The 20,517-nt window shown below is 40.0% G+C and overlaps 2 protein-coding genes and 1 pseudogene across 7 annotated transcripts; 1 reads left to right on the top strand and 2 right to left on the bottom strand.

The window, feature by feature from the left end:
* Positions 1-403: 403 nt before the first annotated feature.
* Duba (Deubiquitinating enzyme A) lies at positions 404-4,674 on the top strand. The gene is made up of 8 exons (XM_018100323.2): positions 404-1,361; positions 1,428-1,495; positions 1,912-2,458; positions 2,527-2,683; positions 3,116-3,318; positions 3,382-3,950; positions 4,012-4,232; positions 4,293-4,674. The coding sequence occupies exons 1-8, from the start codon at positions 1,212-1,214 to the stop codon at positions 4,385-4,387; spliced, it is 2,010 nt and encodes a 669-aa protein (XP_017955812.1). The 5' UTR covers positions 404-1,211; the 3' UTR covers positions 4,388-4,674.
* Positions 4,675-5,304: 630 nt separating this feature from the next.
* LOC108650297 (E3 ubiquitin-protein ligase RNF185 pseudogene) lies at positions 5,305-6,064 on the bottom strand (annotated as a pseudogene).
* An 89-nt stretch (positions 6,065-6,153) lies between these two features.
* LOC108650968 (uncharacterized) lies at positions 6,154-16,132 on the bottom strand. Of its 6 annotated transcripts, none has more exons than XM_089260091.1 (4): positions 15,851-16,132; positions 8,450-9,088; positions 8,238-8,389; positions 6,154-8,184 (listed from the first exon to the last, which is right to left on the bottom strand). In XM_089260091.1, the coding sequence occupies exons 2-4, from the start codon at positions 9,012-9,014 to the stop codon at positions 7,216-7,218; spliced, it is 1,686 nt and encodes a 561-aa protein (XP_089116217.1). In that variant the 5' UTR covers positions 9,015-9,088; positions 15,851-16,132; the 3' UTR covers positions 6,154-7,215. The 6 variants fall into 6 exon arrangements, with proteins under 6 accessions (XP_089116217.1, XP_089116215.1, XP_089116214.1 ...); XM_089260089.1 differs by lacking the exon at positions 15,851-16,132 and adding an exon at positions 10,652-10,788; XM_089260088.1 differs by lacking the exon at positions 15,851-16,132 and adding an exon at positions 10,316-10,785.
* Between the last annotated feature and the right edge of the window lie 4,385 nt (positions 16,133-20,517).

Genomic DNA, 20,517 nt, shown 5'->3' with positions numbered 1-20,517 from the left:
ATTTGGATATTATATTCTGCTTAATATTATTAGAATAGACGTATATGGAAGCACATTTGTTTAAATATTTGCTCATAAATATAGGCAATGCAATGAAATTCTCAGCTTAAATTTATTTTTTAAATTAAATACAGCTCACAATATTATTTGCCTTAGGTTAACATTCGAAATAAAGCCTCTAATTTGAATTACTAAAAGAGTGTTTGAATCGAGGAAAAGAAGTATTAACAGTTTTGTTTTCTGTTATATTTAAATACTGACTATTGTTAGCTGTTTTTGATCAACAGAACGTTGTAATTATTTAATAGCTAAAAATGTACCAGAATAAGGCTAGTATGGCAACACTGGCGGTCAATATGATGATATTCATCAGATGTTCGCCGTATGTCGTGACAAGCTGACTTATTAAAAAGGCCTAAAAAACACCAAAGAAGCAAGAAGAAGCACAGCGTGAGCATCTGACGAGTTCGTAGTTGGTGTAAATAAAAAATCGAACAGGCTATCCTGGCTTTTACGTTTCTAACAACAAACCAAAACAACCAAAAAAATAATAAAAATTTGTGCAAATAATTTTATAAACTATGAAATTGGTGGTCTTCCCTAGAGTGCAGTGTATGTAATTATACAACTAGGCGAAGCAAGGTATTTTATTAATCGTCTCTGCAACAGTGCAAGAGACAAAGGCGATTGCGAGCAAACACTACACAAACGCACATACATACACACACAATCAAATGAAAATCACAAAATTTTCACCATTTACTCTGGCTATGTAAATGATTTCATAGTTGTATATTATTAAAACAACTTTTTTGAGAGCAGCGGTCACAACCATAACAACAACAACAATAACAAAATAAAACAAAATAATATACATATATAGAAAAGTGAACAAGTGCGTGCATCTAAAGCAACGGAATCCTGTGCTACACGGACAAAGAACTTGCTGCAAAAGTGTTACCCCACACATAGATATTCAGATATATATACAAATATATATGTTTATATAAATTTAAATATATATGTCTGTATTATATATAGACGGAGAAGAAAATCTAATTCTGAGCTGGCCAAACAGCTAAACCAAATTTGCCATTCACACATGTGTTAAGCTTTCACGTTCGAAGATTTCGTTTGGAGCTGCTCGTTAAAGTATTGCGTGGTAGTTCACTGACAATAGCCGCAGCCGCAGTAGCAGCTAAAGCCAAAGCATGACCATCAAGCCAGTCAGTGCGCCAAGTGGCAAGCGCGTTGTCGATGGGGATGCCACCGAGGCTCACGTCTCTGGGCAGGTAGTGGTCGTCGAGCAATCGGTTGTCAATCAATCGCATCGCAATGTCGTCATCGATGGGCATGGCCAGGTATGTGTGTTGTATTGTTACCTATAACCACTTTGCTTAACATTTAAATTTCTTTAATGCCCGCAGAGTCCACAACGACGCGGCGAAGTCTACGACGAACTGACACGCACACACCGCTGCAGTCCACATAAGAGGTAAGTCTTAATTAGGTTTCATATTCACGGACTCGTTCCTTTGAGCATATCTCTTAATCTATTCGACTAATGAGATATGAAATATAGAAGAAACTAAAAGACAACATAAATACGTTCAAATATTAAAATCAATAATTTAATAAATCATCTTCATTACCTTATTCCTGAAATTGCTACTTATTTCAGTTATATTTATATATAACTTTATAGCTATTACGTAGATTAGAATGCAGAGAAGGAACTGTTTTGGTCTATATACATTTACTGGTTTATTAACATTTTTATGAAGATCCTATTTAATGCAATGAATCAAATTTTTCTTTGAAACACATTATTATGTATGTGGGCTGTAGCATTCTCAATGAGACGTGTTATTCAACCTTATTTAATCCCCGTCAATCTCGTTTGCATTACAGTTCCCGCTCGAAGCGTCGTGAACACCATGAAGGCCATGCACACCATCACAAACGGGATCGTTTGGAGCGTGAGAAACTGAATCATGCAACTGTGGTTGGTGGCGGAGTTGCGGGCGTCAGCAGCAAATGCAGCAGTCCCCATTCAGTCGTCGGAGCTGCCGTGGCTGCCGGAACGGTCAACAGCAGCAATGCCACTGCTGTGGGTCGCAAATCACCAGAGCATCTGGGCTTGGGCTGTACTAATGTGCCGAACGCGCAGACTCAGATGACGCCGGCTGCTGCAGCAGCCAATATGCTGAAGGCCGTCGAAGATACATTCTCTGGTTACAATAGTGGTGACGAACACTTGCAGCCGAAGGAGCGCACTATTTCGGCAGAGGAGTGGAAACGGCGCGACGAAGAGTTTGCCAAATGCATGGAGAAGCGCGGCTACGAACTGAGGGCCGTAGAGGAAGACGGCGCCTGCCTGTTTCGCTCCATCTCTCTGCAGATTTACGGCGATGAGGGCATGCACGATGTCATACGGCAGCACACAATGGACTATATAGTAATATATTCAAATATTCTATACATGTACTCTTTCATCTCAAAATTTCGTCTGTATTTTTGTTATAGCATGAGAATCGCGAATACTTTGGCCAGTTTGTCACCGAGGACATCAATGGGTATATTCAGCGCAAGCGCGCCCGCGATGCACACGGCAACCACATCGAGATTCAGGCCATATCAGAGATCTACAGTCGCACCGTCGAAGTCTTCTGTTATCAGTCGAGTGAGTAAACAAATCCCGTGATCCCATTTCTAAACTATCAGCAGATAATCTTTTTTCAAATGAATTTTCCACAAATTGCGCAGTCGGCGTCGTAGTTGGACGCAAGAACTGAAACGTGCTAATTATTTTAGGTAGTGAATTTCATACCGGGTGTTATATAGAATGTTATTAGATAAGTTGACCCATCTTATTGTGTTTAGAATTTTAGACTGTTTTAAGGATGTTTTTCTTTCCATAGGCCTTTGTCGTCAATAGTTTGGATGGAAGAATTAACAGTGTTTATTAAGAAGTAACTGTTATTGAAGGGAAAAAGCTTAATATTAATTTAATATAGCGCTATTGTAGTATCGCCCTTATACTTCAACAATCTCTAAGTCATATTGCTATATTTGTATAGACCTAATATTCTAACGCACTTTTCGATAATTGCAGCGCCCATTAACATCTTCAATTCAGAGCAATCACAAGCTGGCTATCCGCCGTTGCGTCTGTCCTATCAACGAGGCTCCCACTACAATGCCATACTGGATCCGTATAATGCCACCGTCGGCGTCGGCTTGGGCTTGGCTGGTTACAAGCCCGAGTTTCAGACCAAGGAGGCAGTGCGCCTAAGCGAGCAGCTGGAAATTGAACAGGTCAGTGTCTACTCCGTCTATGACTAATTAAGTTCCCATAATATTTATATTCTGCTTGCATAGACAATGTTTGAGGATAAGCTGAAGACAACAGACTGGGAAGCCACCAACGAGGCCATCGAGGAGCAAATCGCTCGTGAGTCTTATTTGCAGTGGTGCCGTGATAATATGCAGCGTTCGCGCAGTAACAATACAGCCGCCGGTTCGGCAACATCTTCAACGGTGACTTCGGCCGAGGCACTCACCGACTCAGACGCCTCGCCCTCCAAGTACTCGAGTGATGGCGGATGCAGCGGCGGTGGCGGTGGCAGTAGTAATAACAACAGCAACACAGCAGCCCCAATTAACAGCTCCAGCATTAGCGATGGCCCGGCCACCGTTTATACACTCTCGCCTAAAACACTTGGTCAATACGCACACAAGCTGCCGCCCGAGGTAAATGAACTGGGCGGCTACGAGAGTGACGCAACAGATATGAGCAGCACCAGCTCCGTGGGTCACTGTGGCGGCAATGCCTCGCCCAACACAGCCCTAGCTCAGCGCTCCAACAAACTGTCCAAAACACAGCGTCGCAGCAACAATCTGCGCAGCAGCAAGAAGCGCCGCCACGAAGTGCGCGAGACAGGCAATAGGTAGGTGACAATTACCACTTCATCCTTGATCAACTGATCTCACATTAATGTATTCGTGTAGCTTGGAAACACATGTACATGAAACACCGCAGCGCAAGAGTCCGAAACGTGATGCTGCTCCAGCAGTTGCTAGGGAACGCACTCCGGAAGCAGAGCAACAGCCATGCACCTCCAAGCAGTCGTCGCAGTCACCGCCCAAATGCGTGGAAACCAAGTCGCCGCCCAAGCAGAGCTACTCGAGCTTTTATCAGGAGTTGCTAGAGGCCTCCTATGCCAACGACGGTGGGTGCAGCAATTGCTAATTGTAATTTATAGCGATTACTTACTTTCGACTCCTTACAGGCATCAATGAGAACGAGATGCTGCAGCAAGCCATCCAAATGTCTACGCGCGATTATATAGACGACCAGAAGCGAAAATATCTGTGTGGCCCATAGGTCTGCTCCTGAGTAGGCGAAAGTGTTCCCCGTCGCTCTATTGTACAGTGATTAAATTTCTCTTTGCGCAACGAAAACGAAACACAACAAATCAACCAAAAATAATCATCCATACACACACATGCACACACACACTCGTATACAACAAAAGAAACAATGTGACATTTTTGAAAGACTCGACTTGTAGTAAAAATTTATGAGTGAGGAAGTGTCTCATGGACTTGGCTGTCCTGGACGCTCTGCAGCTATTGGCACCTACACATACACAACCACACAGGCAGGCATACCTAAACGCACACACAAGCAAATGTCTCTTATATATATATATATATAAATGAAATCGTTTTGAAATAAGAAATTGTTCTCGCAGGTGAAATTAGTTCAAGCATCATATTTTTTACAAATGCTTGACTGAATGAATCTGCCAATCTCTGCGATGTAGTAGTTATTATCCGTTAACGCCCCTGGCGCTTAAACCGCCCTCTCCCGGTCCCTTGAAACGCCAACTTCCTTAATTGCCTACATATTTAATGAACCTAACGTATATTTTGTAATATCTTAATTTAAGCTGTACGCAGGCAATGATCGATCATATAGAGTATATAAATATACACATATATAAAGAACGGCACGTAAATATGATAAAAGCATATACATACACAAATCGCATACAACTACATGAATAATTAATTATAATTACATCATAATTATACTGATTATTTGATTGAATATAATAAATGGTGCATAATAAATATAGTTTACCGAAATTAATTAATTACAAGTAAGAAAACAAATGTTGACAATTATTATTAAATGATGATCTAGATTAAAGCGAATGACTCGATATAATTTTTGATCCATATTAATTTACAAAAAAAAAAAAAAATAATAATAATAATAATAATCAAAACAAGCACTTCAGATCTGATTACCATTTACTTAATTAGTGAGTACAACAGCTGTATTACTAAGTTGGACCTATACGTATATATATATATACAATATAATAAGAATATGCAAAAAGTCCATTCGAATTTCATTTCTCTCCTCGCTAGTACAGCAGCCAGCCAATGCAAAAGAGGCCGAGAAGAAAAAACAGCGCCTGTTCGTCGTTTAAATTCAGAACGGATACCATAGTCTCCATTGGGAAGCTGCCGTAGCCAAAGGACGTTTGAAAGCCCATGAGAAAGCCAAAATAGAGGGAACCCCTCGGTGCATTCGGTTCCTGAAGCAGAGGCTGAGGTCGTGGCGCCATCACATCGTTGAGGTCCTGTATCGCACTGTTGCGACCATAGAGCGGTATGATTTTCGTGATATCCAACTTGGTTCGACACACCGGACAGCATCGACGTAGGTCGCAGGGCGTCAGCATCCACAGATGCAGGCAGGGCCAACAGAAGAGATGGCCGCATACACAGATCACCGCATTCTTGGCCGTTTCTAAGCAGATGTTACAATCAAAACGGGAGGCATTGTCGACAGTCTTGGTTTCCTTTTCGCTTTCCATGAATTTAACCTTTAATTTTGTAGAAAAGTTCATAAAATATTCCGAGAACGTGATGAGAATTTGTTATACATTAAAAAATATCTTCTTAATATCCGCTTTCGCTGTCATCTATTAGTAATACAAATTGCCTAAAACGTTCCAATTTTCATAATTTTCGTATGGTTGACAACTTTCACAAAGGCATCAACAAAATTAATTTTCATAAGAATTGTAAACATGTAATTGTATAAATAAATATTAAATGAGAAACTAACTCGAGTGTATTTACAAATTTTTTAATCAGTGTTATCAAAAGTCATAGTACATTCACATACATATGTAGATCTAGTTTGTTCTTAAATCTAAATTGCGCTTGGTTTCATTATTAGGAGTACATAAATAGTTTGCTGCATTTAAATGCAACATATTTCAATATATATATATATTATATACATATTTTCACTTTATACAAAAATACATTTCACTAAAATACGCGATTCGCATATAAAATTATAATATCTTTGTCTTAAATTAATAGCCGATGAGCCTTTACAATCGGCACAACTGGGACCCAAACGTGAAGATCTCGAATATCAACAAAACTTGGAACTTATTGATCAAGATATACTTAAGTGGAGCACAATAAATAGATGGTATTGTACATCATTGAGGAACAGAATCTTCAGCATATTTAACAGAACTTTTCATATAATATTACAGATAGCTATATCATTAAAGTTCCATAGGAACAAGTTGTGTGCAGTACTTAGAGGAAAATATATAAATCAAGATTTCAATTTAATATAGGAGTCATGCTTCATCGCTTAAATATCAAATATATCGAATTCAAAATTACAATTTTTACTTATTCACAGATATAAAAGATACATCAAATATAATAATAATTTATAATACAACAATTTTTATAAGGATCTTAGAATTTCTTAATTTACGATCGATTTACTATAGTTCTGCATATTTTTTAGCTTAAATCAGACATAATTGATTAAGTTTATGGTCCCAGTTTTATAGCACTATATAGTATATTAGGACTAGCTTTGTGTGTCACTTTGTTTGCCTAGGAATAATTGTACAGTGTTGGAAAGTGCCCCCAGAGAGACGACTTTACAATTTTAGCTATTGCATTTGCTGAATATCCTCGACGATATTCGTATATCCGATTTGTGTGAGTCAATTAAATTGCGTGGACCGAGAGAGTTATGTTTCCTTGAACTTGAATTTTGTGCGTGCGGCAACAGTTGCTGTTGCTGCCGCAAGCGGCATCAAATGTGTGGCATGGATTTTGAATTTTGATTTAACTGACTTTACAAAAATCATTTGGCTAATTTAACATTTGCTGCTGTTGCTGCTGCTGCTGGGCGGTTGTCTGTTGCTGTTGCTGCTGTTGTTGTTGCTGCTGCTGCTGGCTGACGACTATGTGATGTTGCTGTTGTTGCTGCTGCTGCTGTTGTTGCTGTTGCTGCTGTTGTTGCTGCTGCTGCTGTTGTTGTTGTTGCTGCTGCTGCTGCTGTTGTTGTTGGAGCTGCAATTGTTGCTGATTGGCATGCTGCACGGCGGCCGTTGTCGCCGCTGTCACCACCGGCTGCAACATGCTGGTGCCGTTCTCTCGGCGCACATGGCTATTCAGCTCGGCCTTGACACGCCTGGCTATGTGGGAGCGGGTGTGCTTGCGCAGATGATCCTTGCGGTAGAAGCCTTTGCCGCACTCCTGGCACTGATGCCGTTTCTCGCCCGAATGAATCACAAAGTGCAGGCTCAGCTGCTCCTTGCGCTTGAACGCCTTCAGGCAGACTGTGCAGATGTACGGCCGCTCGGGATTATGCGATTGCTTGTGCCGTGTCAGGTGATCCTTGCGCTTCAGCGATGCCTGACAGATGTCGCACACATAGCGTCGCTCCAGATTGTGCCCCACCAGGTGCACCTCGAGCAGCTCCGGCTCCGGATACGCTACATGGCATTCGGGGCACATGTAGAGCGGGCTACCATCCAACGCTGTGCCCATTCGGATTTCGCCGGGACGCAGCTTAGGCTTGCGGTCCTTGGAGCGCTTTTTGCGCTTCTTCTTCTTGGTGCCACTGACAGATGTCGAGCTGCTTGCCACCACGCTTTGTGTCTGCAGCTGCAGTGTTGCCTGCTGCTGTTGCTGCTGCTGTTGTTGCGGCAGCTGTTGCTGTTGCTGTTGTTGCTGATGCAGTGGCTGCTGCTCCTGAGGTATGCTAATGGTTGTCGTCGTGCCAATGGTATTGATGCCAATGGCGGCGCCTGGTCCCGTCTGCACCTGCAGCACCTGCTTGTAAGAGAGATTAGCGATAGGCTAGAAGACATATTACAATCGATAGATACCACATTCTGTTGATTCTCCTTTTTGATTGTCTCGGCGGAGTACTTGAGAAAGTGGTGCAGCGAGAGTGGCAACGTATTGGCTGGAAGATGCGAGAGGTAGTCAGCGACGGTCGTGCCGGGCGTGATCGTTTGCCACGAGGTATTCTGTAGCACTGCAAAGGCAAGTAGAAGGCATTGATAGCGTTGCTTTAGAGTTTAGGTACTCCACTCACCTTGTTGCTGCAATATGGCATTGCATAGATCCTGTGTTAGCTCTTGTGGTGCCACCACTTGTTGCTGCTGCAGCTGCTGCTGTCCGGAGCTGCTCGCCTGCATGGCATCCACTGCACTCGTCGTGGCACTTGCCGTATAGACGGTCGCATATTGCGGCTGCTGCTGCTGCTGTTGCTGCTGTTGTTGTTGCTGCTGCTGTGCGGCAGTGGTCACCAGATGCCCATTATATTTGTCACCTTGCAGTGCCTCTTCCTGCCCGCTGCGGAATTTGCTGCCGGCGGCTGCGGCAGCGCTGCTGCTCGGCTGACTAAAGTGCGCCATGGACACCCCTGCTGTCACCTGCTGCTGCTGCTGCTGCTGCTGGTGTTGCTGCTGATAGCGGTTGCCGCTGCCACCAGGCTCCTGTTGCTGCTGCTGCTGTTGCTGTGGGTTGTTGTTGGCCGCAGTCACATCGGCATCGCCAACGGCCACAGCGGCAGTTACCGTCGACACCAGCTGCGACGACGTCGTCGTCGTAAATTGCGACAGGCCCGGAAACGTGTTGCCAAACGGTGTGAAATTCATTGTGCGTTCGTTGCTCGACTCGCTAGAGGATTCCGGCGGATCGGAAGCTATCTTTTACGTCGGATTGTTAGCAACTGCAAGTAAATTTTTTGTATAAAGAATTATTTTCCGAGCTGTAGTTTATGAAAGTTTTAGAAGACAAGATACAGACTCAAGATGGACGGAAGATAATGAGTTTATATATGTATGTGCATAAGAATAAAACAAAAAAATCCTACACATTATTATTATTATTATTATTATTTAAAAAAATTATTATTATTATTTTTATTAAAATTAGACTAATTTTTACATGCATGTACATACATATGTGTGTACATACACTTATACACTTGCAGTGCATACACAAATTGAATGCATGTGTTTACATCAAATTCTAAAAATCCCAAAGAATTTAAGATTAGGCCGGCTCTGGGTTTCTAAATGGAAAGTGAAATCGCAGCCGCTGTTATTATTTTGACTGCTCAAACGCGCACCCACGTACACACAAGCGCGCACATATACATACATACACAAGTATATAGACTAAATACATATACACGTAGTATGCCGGCAGCGTGAGAAGCAACAAAAAGAGCGGCAAACCTGCGCGCAATACGAGCAAAAGCACGAACACAAACTACACTAGCCTGCACAGTGGGTCGTAGATTTTTGCGATTTGGGTGATTTATTCAAACAAGCAATTCATAATGTGTTTACATATGTAACATGATGCCATATTAAAGACTATAATAAAATAGGTTTCCAAAAATATAATAATATATTTCGATTAGTATTACACTATATATTTGAATACTAAGTTTAATGACAGATCAATTATATTGAATAAAGTACGATTTGTGTTCTCAATTTTTAATTTCTTGTAGTCAAAAGTCAGCAAAAATATGCTTGCGTATTTCTTTCAAATATTTTATATAAATTTCACGATGTTCTCAACAGTTCATACCACTGTGCGGCAGTTCGCATTCAGTATGTCGGCACATTGTGTTTAGGTTAGGGTTGTCCCGTTAGCGTATATGTGCATGCATTTACGTATGTGTGCGAGTGTGATTTTATAACATTTTGCATTAATTCCACAAAAATTTTCAAAAAGTCAATAATTAAATAATTTGTGCCTAACTCAAGAAATGAAAAAAAGTTAGACGAAAAGGGTGAGATAACGCATAGCGTAAAGGGCAAGTTTTGGTCATATCGATTTTCACTAAGTACGCAAATTAGTGTCGTGTTTAATTGAGAGAGGAACGCAAACACAGAAATACAACTACACACACACACACACAGACACAAGTGTATTTAAATACCAGCTCACTTTTGGGCAGCTGTCGGCAGACAATATGCATCCGAGACATCTTTATTAAATGTTGTAAAATGGACTTTCACTTGAGACACGTGTCGTAGTTTTGTTTTATTTATATATTTTTTTTTGGATTCTTTTTTTTTTCGGCGAGCGCGTGACACAATAAAAATCAAAGGCAGGAGCAGGCAGCAATAAGGCGCCCGTCGCGTCGCTCACAAAGAAAAGCCGATGCTGACGCTGACGTTAGCGCTGACGTTGGCGCTGGCGCTGGCGAAGTCGTCGCAGCCGATCGGCTGGACAACACAATGTGAAAGTGCACCCGATTGGTAATGTAGCTTACGTTTTTTCGTTCCGTTTTCGCTACGTGTTTGCAGTTCTCTCAAACACTTACACACACAGACAAACTCTTGAAAACACTTATCGAGACGAGCGAGCGACGTGAATTCCCGCGCGGCAGCACACAATTTTTTTAAAAAAATGATTAAAAAATAAACTGTTTGCATTGTTACCCTGGCTAGGCCGGGCTAAAGGAGTGGGCAGGTACCCGAATATCGTTGTTTAGCGCTGTGACTGCGAGTGCTGCACTATGAGGGCGCCTCCACGTCATGCAACCCATACGAAACACCAGCTTCGAGGCAGAGCGTCTATGTCTGTGTCGGCTGCCGCATTCACGACAGGGCCACCTAACGGCGTGTGGCACAAGTTTGGTACTGACCGACCCGCTGCCATCTCGCTTGTACACTCCAACTTCTCCTGTGCGCTGCTCGTGTGCATGTGTGTGTGCGTATGTTTGTGCTGAACACGAGACAAAAGTACGAAGCTTCGTGCCGGCATGGCTTTACATGTTTATATCTGTGTGTGTATGTGTGTGTGTGCTTGTGCATGCTAGGAGCATGAGAGACTAGTCCAGACAGCGAGTGGGAGAGAGTTAGCGAGAGCTAGTTGCTCTCTTAAAGCTGTGGAAATTAACGGCTGATTTTTGTATTAGTGAATAAAAATGAATTCATTTCGCAATGAATTTATATTTTAATTTTTGAAAACATACGCATTGCTTAGGTAAGTAAAATTTGTATTTTGTTCATATTGGCATATAAGTAGCCTAACCATCCACAAATCATAGCAATTTATTTAAAATTATAAAAATTAAGAAAAATAGAAATTTTCTTTTTAAATAGGTGATTAAGTCGAAGCTTTTAGAACACAAAATGAAAATTAGGAATGATTTTTTAATGATTAATTAGAAACATCTCACCCTAATGTTTGTAGGCTCTTTTAAATATATATTCTAAGTTATTCCATTTATTTCTAAACAGATTTAATTGCCAGCTATTATAATCTAACAGCGATACGCATGACTAAATTAGTCATGCTATTTAGCTATTCCAAGCGCCAAGTGAATTAGAGTAATTTCATATATTAGATTGTGATTATAAAGTTCTCAGTCACGTCCCATCATGTATGGTTGGTTTGTAGCTCTTTTTGCCTGTTTATTTGGATATTTCTATCCTGCGCTCAGCTTCACACAAAATGGTGATTAGTGGGGGACCTTTTTATCATCTGGCTTAAACGCTCTGATGGCTCAACTTCTTCACAGATCCCTATCAAGTTGTGGGCGTGCGTTGTGGCATCAATGAGGAAGTTAGCTGTACGATGGTCGAGTGCTCGTCCGGGGAATACTGTCCGGGAAGAAACTACTGCTACAATCCGACTTGCGTCTGTCGTTTTGGCTATCGCAAAATCAATGGGAAATGTGTGGAAAAACGTCCAAATTTAGCGTATCTCACTTAACTTTTTATACGATATACTTACAATATTTGTTATCCACAATCTAAAGTCTTGGCCAGCTTTTTTGAACCATTTTTATATATAAGTATTCAATTTAAACCTATTGACATATTAAAGATTACAGATTCAATATTTAGGTCTATACAATGAATACAAAGATTTAATAATTCTTCAATTTCTTATACCACGCTTTTTTCGTCCCAAACAAAGAAGTTCTCAGTATAAGGTCCAAGCGTAGAATAATTGGAATAGTAGCTGTGTAAGACTCAGAGCATCTCCTAGTCGCGATGTTTCGAAGAGAAAGTTTCCATTTGTTCAATTTCCACTTCTAATCTAACAAAGAATCTTTTAAAATAATTAGTAATGCTAATTAGCTATACCAATCGCTAAGTATACCTAGCACGTGTAGCAAGTGCATATATTACAAAGTGTTTTTATAGTTCTCAGTCACGTAGCATCATGCCTGGATGGTTTTTAGTTCTGTTTTGCTCACTATTTGTATTTTATTCTGCGCTCAACTCTACAATAAATGGTGATAAATCTGGGAACTACTTCTCATGTGATTTAAGGACTCTTCATGGCTCAAGTTCTTTACAGGTACCTATAACGATAATATTATCCAATGTGCCATTTTTGAGCAAGTCGACTGCAGCATGATCGCATGTCCGGATAATCTAACCTGTTCGAATAAAGGATTGTGCTTAATCCCACTATGCATCTGTCCGCCCGGCTATAATGGCTCCCCGGGAAATTGTGTGTACTGAATTTAGATTAATTTCTAGTTGCTTAACGTTTTGATATGATCAAATAGTTGTCTACTAATATAAAAGAAGTAGCAAAGTAAAGAGCAAATTGATAAAGATGAAGTTGAAAATTCTATGGAGATCTATTCCTTTCTGTTGATTAATTAAATACGGTATATATCGATTTGATATGGAACATGGCAAATCGAATAAAGATAAATTGAACGAAAGAGTCATTGATTGGTGTTTTTATACTCTGAGCCCATTGAAAATGGGAAATCAGGGTATAATGGTTATGTTGAAATGTATGTAACAGGCAAAAGGAGGCGTGGCAGACCCCACAAAGTATATATATTCTTGATCAGGGCGACGAGCTGAGTCGATTTAGCCCTGTCCGTTTGTCTGGCCGTCCGTCTTACTTGTTGATATAGACATCTTTCAAAACCCGCAAAACTTATTAAAGTTCAAAGGGCTATTTGATATAGAAATCGATAGCTATAGATAATAAAATTGTTTAAAAGAATAATCACTCACAAATAACAATGCTGGTCTAGAAGAACTTGTATACATAAATGTCGAGATATAGATTAACAATATATCTTTTTTTATCTGAAATTCCTTAAAAGTAAACCAATACATATTCCATTTTAAAGTGAATCACTTAAGAACTGGGTCATTGCCTTGACATGAAGCAACGCGCAACGTGCACCGTGCACCGTTAATCGGCCAGCAAAAATGCCTGCAACATGCCCAGCCACCATTGTGAGTGTATATGTGTGTGTGTGTGTGTGTGTGGACAGAGAAGCGAGTGCCGCAGGATTTGCATGCGGCCAGGCAGAGGCAAAGTCAAGCAGGAGAAGGTGGCCTCGCTTCGCCCCGTCTCGCACCGCATCGCATCGAGGGCAACAACAAAGATGCTGCTGACACTGAAATAACCGCATGCAAGGCCAATCGACGAAACCAGGCCACGCACACGAATCAACGACAAACTCCGTGCCCACCAAGCACAGAGCGAGTCGCTGCACCCAGTCGAGCTCAGTCTGCAGCATGCAAAGCAGAGGTAAATGCACTTGCCACATGTACAAGGTGGGCGGCAGATGGGGAATGGGCATGCCATGGCACACGAGAGGTGGTGGCTGCAGTCGGCATTCAGTAAGAACCCAAGAGCGCACGACTTTGACTCATGCGGAGAGCCGTTGCCAACAGGAGTAATGCAGCAGGAGCAGGAGCAGCAGAAGAAGAGAAATGGCAGTGCAGCTCTCGCGTATGCCCGTGTGTATGTGTGTGTGTGTGTGTTAGAGAGGTGGAAGTGCAGCTCTACTGTATGTATGTGAGTATAGGTGTGTGTTTGTATTTGTGTGTAGGGTGCATTGCGTCATCATCGTCGTCGTCGTGAAACAGCAAACAAGTCGCGCCCGCGCCGCGGACTGGTCAACACTGGCTCCACAACTGGGATGCGATGCGATGCGAATGTGTTACAAGTGGATGGCGCTTGCAGGCAAAACTGGTGTCAAGTGGTGCGTGGGCGTGGGCGTGGAGGAGGCGTGTTGGCTGCAATTGCTGCTGCTGCTGCTGCTGCTGCTGCCGGCATTTGGCAAGACGAGGCTGAGTGCAAGTCGCGCGCGCCCATTGCGTTGTTTATCCCGGCCACTCAATGTGTGTGTGTGTGTGTGCGTGTGCTCCGTGTGCTCTGCTGTACTCCGTGTGTTGTGCTCTGCTCTGCTCTGCGTGTGTGTGTGTGTGAAAGTGAAACCAGGCGCAGGCTGAAACCGAAAAGCCAATGGTCGTTGCCGTGGCCGTGGCCGTGGCCATGACCCGTCTGTGAAATGCACTCCAGCACATACTCAAACACATACACACACACGCAGTAGCAAGCGAAGGTTTGTTAGCACCGGAAACGCGGTCACAACTGGCAATGGGGGCGTATGCGTAATGTGTAAATATGCACACGCATTATAAACTCAATCATAAATATCTGTGCTATTTATGAGATATGAGTGCTTGATAAATACATTGCATAAATAAAACTAATTAAATAATAAATACAAAATATAGTTCTAATAAAAATGTTAAAAGTTTGTAAAACATTAAAACATGTCTTCTTTAGGAAATCAAGTGAATTCAAATTAAATTTGTTAGTAAAACACATTTTCAAAAATGTCGTATACTTAATCTTTAAATATAATGTAAAATAAATTTTATGAGAAAGTTTCTCATTTTAAATGAATTTTTTGAGGTAGTAAAACAGTTTGACGGCAATAGTTGATCGAATTCTCAATTATGCCATAAAATCTAAAGGTATATGAAAAATTGAAGTATTTTTAAACATTTTCTAAAGGGGCGTATGCGTAATGTTTGCATATAATATGAAGAGCTATGTGAGTAAGATACTCTGATTATTATTAATATATCATTGACAATCATTAATATGTCATTGACATTGACATCTAAACAATTTTCCGTTGTTAATTTCTTTAATTTGAAGAAACTTTTAGCTTTTAAATTTTGTCATGATAAAATCAATAAATTAATAAATAATGCATATTTAAGTATTTGTTAATAATAATTAAAAAGTATTTTTATGTTTACCCTTAAATAATTATGTTTTAGTTTAGTTATTTGAATTACTTTTTTAATAATTATTTTTTGTATTATTTTGTATTAATTTTATTTGAATAAATATTTTAACTACATACTTTTAATTTAACCATTTTTTTATTTATGATCTAATTATTTTATTTGATCCTAATTTTTTTAATTTTTTAAATAAGTACTTGTATATTCTATTATTTTCTAGTTTTGAATTTTTTAAAACCATTTCACCCATTTCCAATTTTCAACGGGTTCAGGGTATACAAATTAATATTCTTATTATATTGTATTTTGAATGTTTTTTGTTCAGTTAATTAAATTTCACAAATATGATTAGTTTATTTAATTCAAATTAGTTAAATAATAAAGGGCGTCAACTCGGACTTGAATCTTAACTTTCACTAAATAAGATGACTTACTTAACTTGATTAGAGTCTTTCCAATTGGCGTTAGTTTAGCATGATCCCAAGATAATTCATTGAATATTTCACTGCGAACTGTTTTTTGAGTAGCCCGCCGAAATTGAAAATTAGCCGCGTAAAAGTAAAAACGCGTCACTGGGCGGAAGCGAGAGCGAGAGCAAGAGAGAGAGAGAGAGACGCGCAACAGACAAATGCTCCGACAAAGGCCGCAAAGTGACGTAGTGTCGCTGTTGACGTTATAACGTAAACTGATTTAAAGTGCGTCCGTTAATGGCGAGCAATGCAAAAACGACCGGCCTGTCTGCCGCCTGAATGGGCCGATGACCGGCAGCCTAAATTGTGTAGAGTTTGGTGACGACGACGACGACGGCGACGGCGACGATGATGTTGATGAGGCTGGAAGTGGTGTGTGGGGAAGAGGAAGAGGTGAGAAGAGCAATAGGCGCAGCAGGCGGTTGCTTAAATGTGTTTTGCCAGGAGGCAAAGGCGAACTCTTTAAAATGCCATTGCCAGCATACACAGACACACACACACACAAAGAGAGAGAGATCAAGAGAGAGAGGAATGCACACACACATATACACACTTCGCTCGTTGACAGTCACGCATTTTGCTGGAAAGTGCGACTCCTCGCTTTCGCTTTTGTGTTTGTTGTCTCGTTTGCTTAGTGCTCGGCTCATTTCGCTTCGGCTCTCAACGCCGACGATGCTCTCTCGCTCTCAGTGTCGCCATCACGCTCTATCACACAGACTCTCTCGTCGCTATGGTTGTCTGTTTTGTGAGCCGGCAATGCAACAGTTTTTTCACAATAGATTTTTATTAGCTATTTGTTGTGTGTGTGTATCCAAATCTAGCAAACTTATTAAAGGGACTGCAGCTGTACGTATGTGTGTTTCTATGTATGCTTGTATTTCATGTACATATGTGTGTTGAGTGTATTAAAACATGGCGCCAACACTTACTAAGTGCACAAAGTCCGGAGTAAGGGCCGCAGAGTAAGGTTTGACTGTGGTTATGTATATTATGTACATAGAAACTTGTATATATGTACGTGCATACATATGTATATATGCACTTCCGTTTATGTACAGCTAACCACATGCATAGTTGTATGTAATTAAATTCAAAAATTGATTTATTTTTGGCTTGCCACAGTGCACTTCTTTAATTGGCTTAAGAAATTCGTTTTGTAATATAGGAACAGATTTTCTGATCTTTTGCAAATTTCGTTCTATAGCATACTTTTCAGGGACGATAATTGCACTATTTATTCTCTGTATTAGCATTTCCTAGAATTTTCATTTATATAAAATAAGTTTGATTAAAAAGTGATTAAAGTTTAATCTAGGATTTCCTATTTCTGATTTAAAATATTTTATCTGCGATATCATCTCTACCATATGAATAAACGCAAGAAAATTGAGAGAGGCCCTTTGGTTTTGGTTATACTCATAAAAGTTTATATCTCACAATAAAGTTGGAACCCAAAAACGTTTGATGTCCTGTACAAAGAGAGAATGTTTATTATTTATTAGCGATTGCGTTTACTCTTGCTTGGGACTTGCATAACAATTCATCAGGCTTTCTTCTTAATCTAAAGTTTAATTTAGTTAATAGGACTTTTTTATATAATTTATATCCATATTAAGTTTAGTAAGAACTAAGTCATATCTCCACATCTTCCAAGTGGAAAATCCAATCCAAAATATTACAAATGTGTACCCAGGAAACAGAACGTAAAGCTTAAATAAATATTTTATCTTAGAAGAAAATAATTCTTTAAAAGTTCAATTTTTATGTTTATTTCAACAAACGCTTAAGCATTTAAAATGTGGCTGAAAATCTTTAAATTCTTAAACAAAAATGTTGTATCTCGTAGTCTTAAAGCGTGTTGACTGGGAGTGCACCCTTTGGTGTTTTCTATTTTTCTGTGAAATGGGGGCTATCAAGTGCAACACGACGAGTGCAGCACAGAAATGGAGCAGTCCAAAAATTGGTGCAGCAAAATTCTAAACAAGGCAAAAGCCAAATGCAAATGCACAAAACCCAAAAGCCAATGTCAGGGGCAACGCCAGAGCCAGAACCAGAGCCAGAGCCAAAGCCAAAGCCACAGTTCAAGCACGAGACCAAAAAGCCGGCACAAGGTCGAAGCGAACGAGTTGCCAAAAAAAAAAAAGAAAATAAAATAATAAAAGAGAAACACCCCACCTCAAAAATGGGCAACGAAAACTAACCGAAAAACTAAAAGTGACTCGCCATTGGAGGGCGGAGGCAGCAGGGTACGTGCAGTGCCGAAAGGGGGCGTGTCTAGAGGGGTGCAGTCAACGAGGCGACGCCAAAATTCATTCATAAAATTCTAAAACGCGCTAAAATCTAAAATTCTAAACAAACGATGGAGGCCAACCCAATAGCCCAACGTGTGTGTGTGCGTGTTGGTGTGTGTGTGTGGGCGAGTGCGTGTGTATGAGTGTGTGCCCCTGTCTATATGTGTGGGTATGCGCGTAAAAATCACCCAGTTTTTGGACTGCAATAGAAAACTAGAAACTAGCTGAAATATGGCAAAACAGTTAAATAGACTAAATATGTGCTAAACTATATATGCTCGCTCAGAGAAGTGAAAGGAGTATATTAGTTTGTTTGTGATGTGCGTATTGCTGTCAACTAATATGACTTACTTCGATATAAGCGAGTCTTCTCGTTATGCTCTAAATTACTGAGACTTGTTGGATGAGTTCAGCTTCGAATTCGGAATATCTCTGATAATTATTATGTAGCTACGCCCATTTCGGACGCATTAAACCAAAAACAATCAATCTTGTACAGTTTTAAATCTAGATTTAGCTTTTTATAATGCTTATTTGCTTGTTAAGGGTTGTTTAACGATGTAGTTAACCTTTAAAAGGCTAAATCTAGCTTTCAAGGTTTAGCAGTAAGCTGGTTGCCTTGAATTCAAACTTAGATTTTGATCTATATGTAGCTTTTTAAGACCAACTCCATCGCTAGACGGCTCTTTACCATAGAATCAATTATAAAAAGCTTAATCTACCTCCGAAACTTTGGTACTCTAGATGATTAACTAGATTATGTATTTTATGAGTCCAGGAATATTAAGATCAGGTTAATTTTATTACGGCTGATTCTATGGTTTCCGTCTAAGACGCGATTAAAAATGGAATCTACCATAAAAAAGATAAACCAAGCTCTCGATTTGTCCCATAAAGTATAGCTGAGACGTATCAGATTGGAGATTATTTCATATATATTTCACGAGCATGATCCGAACGAGTATATTGCAGTTGAGACATTTTAAACTTGTTGATTTTAGTTGCTATGCAGCAGTGCAGCTGCAGTGCTATGCAAAGCACTTGCCATGTTTTGGGCACAACTGTACATAGCATAGGACAATAAAAAGAAGGATTTTATGATTATTTTTAGCTGTGCAAAACGAAAAGCTAAAAATGTATTTATTTTTATATACATATAAAACAAAATGCAGACATAATAGCCATAGATATACATATAAAAAATACATATAAATATATTTATATATTATATGTATATAGAAAAAAATATTTCTATATTCTATAAAATATACATATACATACATATATATTTATATGTATATGTTTGCATGTGTTTGCTGTAGAAATTTTGTATGTTTGGCACCCTAAAACTCTCTTTTTGACTGACAGACAGAGAAAGAGAGCTGAAAAGCAGCGAGAGAGGAAGAGAGAGAGAGAGACAGAGCGCACAAACACACAGAAAATGCAGCAAAATGCGTTTTTCCGCATGCAAGTGAATGCAAGTGTGCATGTGTGTGTGTGTGTGTGTGTGCATGCAATACCTAACTACAGCAGGATATTGCAACAAAACTCTACACACACACACATACGTACACACACACACAGAGCAAAACAAAATGCAATCAAATGGCAAAAATTTTGCCAGACTGAAATGCAACTAAAAACAAAATGTTGACTTTGCTTGCTTCATGCTGCATGCTGCATGCAACCCCTACAATAAAAAGGCTCTATGCATACATGTGTGTGTGAGTGTGTGTGTGTGTGTGCGCCTAGCAGTAGCTGGAGTTGATGCAAAGGGCCCCAGACAGTTGTTGCTGTGTTCATATAAAACAGCAAAAACATGAAAACATTTTAGTTGCATTTTCTATATATCCACACACACACACACACACTCATACTTATATGTGTATTTGTGTGCATGAATAATCCATGTAGTATATAGAAATTGCATCCCTTAGCTGCTGCACTGAATAAAATGTGCATAAAATAAATTTCATTTTATTTAAAATAAATAAAATTTCTCAAACCCACAAAAACTAAAATTTGTGCAACGAGCTTTAAGGACATTTTTTGCGAGGAGGCTGGATGGGGGTGGGGTGGTCTGTTGGGTGTGGCTGCAGTCTGTCTGAGTCGACTTCCAATGGTCATTAGCTCAAAGCATTTTGCATTTTAATTGATTGCTCAGCTGCTGCTGTTGCTGCTGCAGCTTTGTTGCCTCTGTGTCTTGGCCAAATTGCAGGTAATTTATTTAGACGCAAAATGTCATCAATTCTCGCATCTGACAGATACTAAAAGTATCTAAGCTCTCTTATCTATTTGGAAGATATCTAACTTTTTGTGTGTGTGCTGCTTAAAGATTTT

This window comes from Drosophila navojoa, chromosome 4 (genome assembly GCF_054131105.1).
Source record: "Drosophila navojoa isolate 15081-1374.11 chromosome 4, UAZ_NAV_1.0, whole genome shotgun sequence".
Classification (NCBI taxonomy): domain Eukaryota; kingdom Metazoa; phylum Arthropoda; class Insecta; order Diptera; family Drosophilidae; genus Drosophila; species Drosophila navojoa.
This window is presented reverse-complemented; position numbering and strand designations above follow the sequence as displayed.